Source organism: Zeus faber (genome assembly GCF_960531495.2).
Source record: "Zeus faber genome assembly, chromosome: 2".
Lineage (NCBI taxonomy): Eukaryota > Metazoa > Chordata > Actinopteri > Zeiformes > Zeidae > Zeus > Zeus faber.
The window spans coordinates 13,318,719-13,323,094 of NC_137189.1; the positions used below are offsets into that span (position 1 = coordinate 13,318,719).

The 4,376-nt window shown below is 44.1% G+C and overlaps 1 protein-coding gene across 1 annotated transcript; it reads right to left on the reverse strand.

Annotated features, from left to right (window-relative positions):
- Nucleotides 1–406: 406 nt before the first annotated feature.
- Nucleotides 407–3,722, reverse strand: LOC307246814 (creatine kinase B-type-like; the record flags this gene model as incomplete). The annotated part of the gene is made up of 8 exons (XM_080022838.1): nucleotides 407–585; nucleotides 1,493–1,682; nucleotides 1,797–1,920; nucleotides 2,135–2,306; nucleotides 2,651–2,783; nucleotides 2,897–3,051; nucleotides 3,207–3,408; nucleotides 3,678–3,722. 8 exons carry the CDS (start codon nucleotides 3,720–3,722, stop codon nucleotides 407–409), a joined length of 1,200 nt encoding a protein of 399 aa, XP_079878964.1.
- Between the last annotated feature and the right edge of the window lie 654 nt (nucleotides 3,723–4,376).

Below are 4,376 nucleotides of genomic sequence, written 5' to 3' on the forward strand. Positions count from 1 at the left end.
GAGCTGAAATGGCGTTTCAAGGACGGCGCCATTGATTTCTGCAGCTGATACTGGAGATTTGAAGTCAAAACACTTTAAAAGCTGCAGCAGTTTTTACACTTGTGACATTCGGTTCTTGCCCAAAGGTTACTAAAGATGATGTGTGTTTACTAAATAGGCATCCAGTTGAGCTTGGTTCTACAGTTTGACACTCTCATTAACGATTCTCAACAGATGTTTTCCTCCAAGCTGCCTCAGACTACTTTGTTATGTACCAGTCCGGGACGTTAGTTGCAATATGCTTTCTTTAATACAGAGTGCTTTTTAATACAGAGTGCACTCCAGGACGGAGTCAAACATTCAGACGGCAGGGAGGGGAGGGAAGTGGATTTTGGGGAGTGGGGGTTGGGCGGGGCAGCGGGGCATTTTACTTCTGGGCAGGAATCATGGAGTAGATGGACTTTCCCTTCTCCAGCTTCTTCTCCATGTCCACCAGCAGCTTGACTCCATCCACCACCATCTGAACCAGCTCCACCTCCGAGAAGCCCAGTCTGTCTGTGTTAGAGATGTCGAACACTCCGCCAACTGCAGCTGTGTCTACACCGCCTGAGACGGACCAGTCAGGTTGGTTAGGATTCGGGCCACAGTAAAGCACACGGGCCGAAACAAACCCTACATAGGTACGCCAACGCCTGGCCTACGCATGCAAATGCAGGGTCCGCTGAATATGCGCTCCTGCGTTCTTGTGGAAATACACCTGACACCACCCGGACTAGTGTAGATAACAAATGTGCCTTGCGTAACTCATAGGGCATGTTTTGGCCCTTACTGCTTTATTGTTTATTAGGAAGTGTGTAGTCACTCAGAAAGCAGCTTCCACAAGTAAAGACACAAGTCAGCTGATAAGACATTGAAAGGGAAGCAAATTAAAACAAGTGAATTGGGTGAAGGCCCGAGAATTAGGTTGTGTTGGTCATTGCATGTATTAACATGGTAAGACACTAAACCCAGCATTAGGGCTGTCACGATCATGAGATCATGAGAGTATGACAATTATGACAAATAATCGTCAATTAAAATCATATTCAGACTGCAATTAGCAATTGAATCGTCTTTGTTTTTCATTTTATGCCACTGTGTGACAAAGCAATAATAATAATGTAATAAAACTATTCTCCTAAACTAAACTAGTCTCCCTATTGCATCATAATAATAAAAATAATAATAATAATAATAATAATAATAATAATAATAATAATAATAACGTTTATCTGTATGGCACTTTTCATACATAACATGCAAGCGCTTGACAGAAGCCATGTCTTTTGACATTTCACAGCGAAATCTCCTCACTACAACTGATGGAAACTCTCCTACTTCACATTCTACTGATCAAGACATTTCTTATATTGGCTTAATATGCCTCTCGAATTTGGATGGAAATGTGTGTGTGAAAGATTGCAATCTAATAATTGTGGCAGGTCTACCCAGTGGCATAATGATCTTCCCCTACCAGTTCCACGCTTTTGGAGCCTCAGTCTCGTGAGGATGACTTCAAATTTGGTGTGTTTACTCAAGTTGGGCAGCTTGACGTGGACGCCCCCGCGCAACCCTGTGCCCAAGTTGGAAGGGCAGGTCAGGATGTAGCCCAGGTGCTCGTTCCACATGAACTCGTGACCCCTCTGTTTGAACAAGGCCTCAATCTGGAAAAGAAAAGTTGTCATTTGGCTCATTTTATTCCATGCACCTGGCTGGACTATGATCCCAGGTAGGGACCCAGATATCATCTGAAATAGACAGTTTTCCCTGTAAGCAACCTTTGTGAGGCCAGTGCAGAAGCGGGTGAAGACCTCCTTCATGTTGCCTCCGTCCTGCATGGAGATGACGCGCAGGTGATCCTCCTCGTTCACCCACACCAGAAATGTCTTGTTGTCATTGTGCCTGTAAAGACCAGAACAAGTCCATTAAAATAGTTAAAGTAGATCCTTAAAGTAATTTACAAACATAAAAAAGTCAGCTATGTGATGCAAATCCATTGTCAAAAGCAGAATCAAGCCTGTTAATGAACCATCCCTTCTTTTAGAAAGTTTTTAACTGATGTTTTACAATAAATAAAACTATTCCTGAAGCATGTTTAAAGGTATGAGGTACTGACCAGATGCCGCGGGCATCTGGCCAGTCGCGGGCCATTCCAGAAGCCAACAGCAGAGGGGAAACGGGTTTGTCAAACAGGAAGTGGTCATCGATAAGCTGCTGCTGCTCGGCGTCCGTCATGCCCTTCAGGGTGAAGTACTTCCCCTTCAGGTCTCCGGACAGAGACGACAGACCTTGAGGAACATGGAACACATTTCATGGAAATAAGGAAATCGAACACGGGACATTTTTATTTAGCTTTCAACAAAGTCTCCGACTTATTGTTGGATGAGGAATTAGAGACTTCAGTGGATTCTACATAGTTTTAACATTGTTGGGTTCCTTGCGTTCGGTGTTGTTTTTAATCAACGTCCTTTAGTGATAATCCTTCATGACGCGTGACATCATGCCAGTCCATTTCCAACTGGACACATTTCACTGGCTCGATCAGTCAATCATCTCCTTCCTCTACATTCCACCTGCTGTGTGAGCCAATCATCTCCTTCCCCCGCAGAGGATGAAGCACCGTGTTCCCCACCTTCGATGGACAGCTTCTCAACAGCCCGGCGCTCTGCTCGGCTGCAGTGTGGCGGCAGGCAGAAGCCCCGTATGCTCCTGCCGGTTCGGATGCGGGAGCTGAGGACGTACTTTGGATCCAGGTCATCACCGCCCTGAAGGAGGAGTCATGGCAACACACACACACACACACACACACACACACACACACGCACAAGGTTAGGTTTGTTGTTGTAGAGTCAACCTGTCCTGTCAGAGCTTGCAGTACCTTCAGGTTGGAAGGGTTCAGGTCGGTTTGGTGCTTGTCCTTGGGCTTGTACCCTCCATGCCGGACCTTGATCACTGGGTCCAGTAGCTCCTTGAACACCTCGTAAGTCTCCTCGTCTCCAGCCACACAGCCCACCGTCATAATGTAGGGATGGCCTAAACAGGCAGACAAAGGTTAAACACACACACACACACACACACACACACACACACACACACACACACACACACACACACACACTCTGGGTGTCTGTAATTAATTCTGTCTACTCATTATTGTACCAGGACAGCTCTTTTTTGGCTCTTATTACCTGGGTTATCAACCCCGGTTTGAATTACATCATCCAGCGTAAATCCACTGGGAGTCTGTTTGGCCCTCAGCCGCTTGTACATGGATGCATTCAGGATCTTGGCCATGTGGTTGTTGTGTTTGCGGAGGTCTGGAAACTCTTGCTCAGAGACATAGTTCAGCTTCATCTGGTTGTGGATGCTACCGAAAGGCTTGACTGACCCCTGCACGGTGGGATGGAGTAGAGAAGAATCCAAAGTAAACAATGACGTCAGAGAGTATATATTTAACTCAAATCAGGATTTAAAAATACATACAAATATGCTTAATTTATGACAATGTGTTTGAATGCACAAATGACGACTGAATTAGGAATACAAGGCGCGAAAAATGTGAGATAAAGGGTAGATATAGTGGAGTAAATCTGTTATTTTATCATTTGAAAGTTATTTTATTTGATTAGCATTTTTATTCAAAAATAATTACACCCTACCTGTTGGATACTAAAATTACTGGAGGTAGATGAACAGCTCCCCATTTTTCCGGTCAATCAGCACACCCACCACAGACTGTCTAGAGGCTCTCTGGTTGGAGGACATAGCAGATCAGACTTTATGGCAGGAGAACTGGCTCCTGATTGGCCATTATCTGTATTGCATTCATTCAATTAAACGCTCTAGCGTTTCTTCTGGAGCTGGGTTGTGGGGACGGGACAACAAGAGCTGCATTTTTGACCGTATTAGTGTAGAGAAGAAAAAAAATAATTTGGCAACGACGTTTGACCCAGGATCATATGGGTTTCTGGGTAATTACTGTCACAAAAAGAAAATTCTTCATAATTATTTTGATAACCCATTGAAGGACGCTTGGGGAGAGATTTCATTTTGTTTCCTTTGATGAAATTAAAATCATTGTATGATTTCAATCATATTAGAACAGTACCCCAAATTTCTTTTATTATATGTGATCAACAGATACAGAAATGTTCACAAGCTCTCAATACCAGATATATCACCATAATGAAACAAACCCTCTGCAGTGGGGGGGGGGGGGGTCCAGAAAGTGGAGGCCCCACCGCAACCTTGCCACATATTTTAAGTCACAAAACAATATCATTGAATGTCAATGAAATATTGTCTTTTTTTTAATAATATTCACACCAAGACTAGACTGGTGTTGACACACCGGCAGG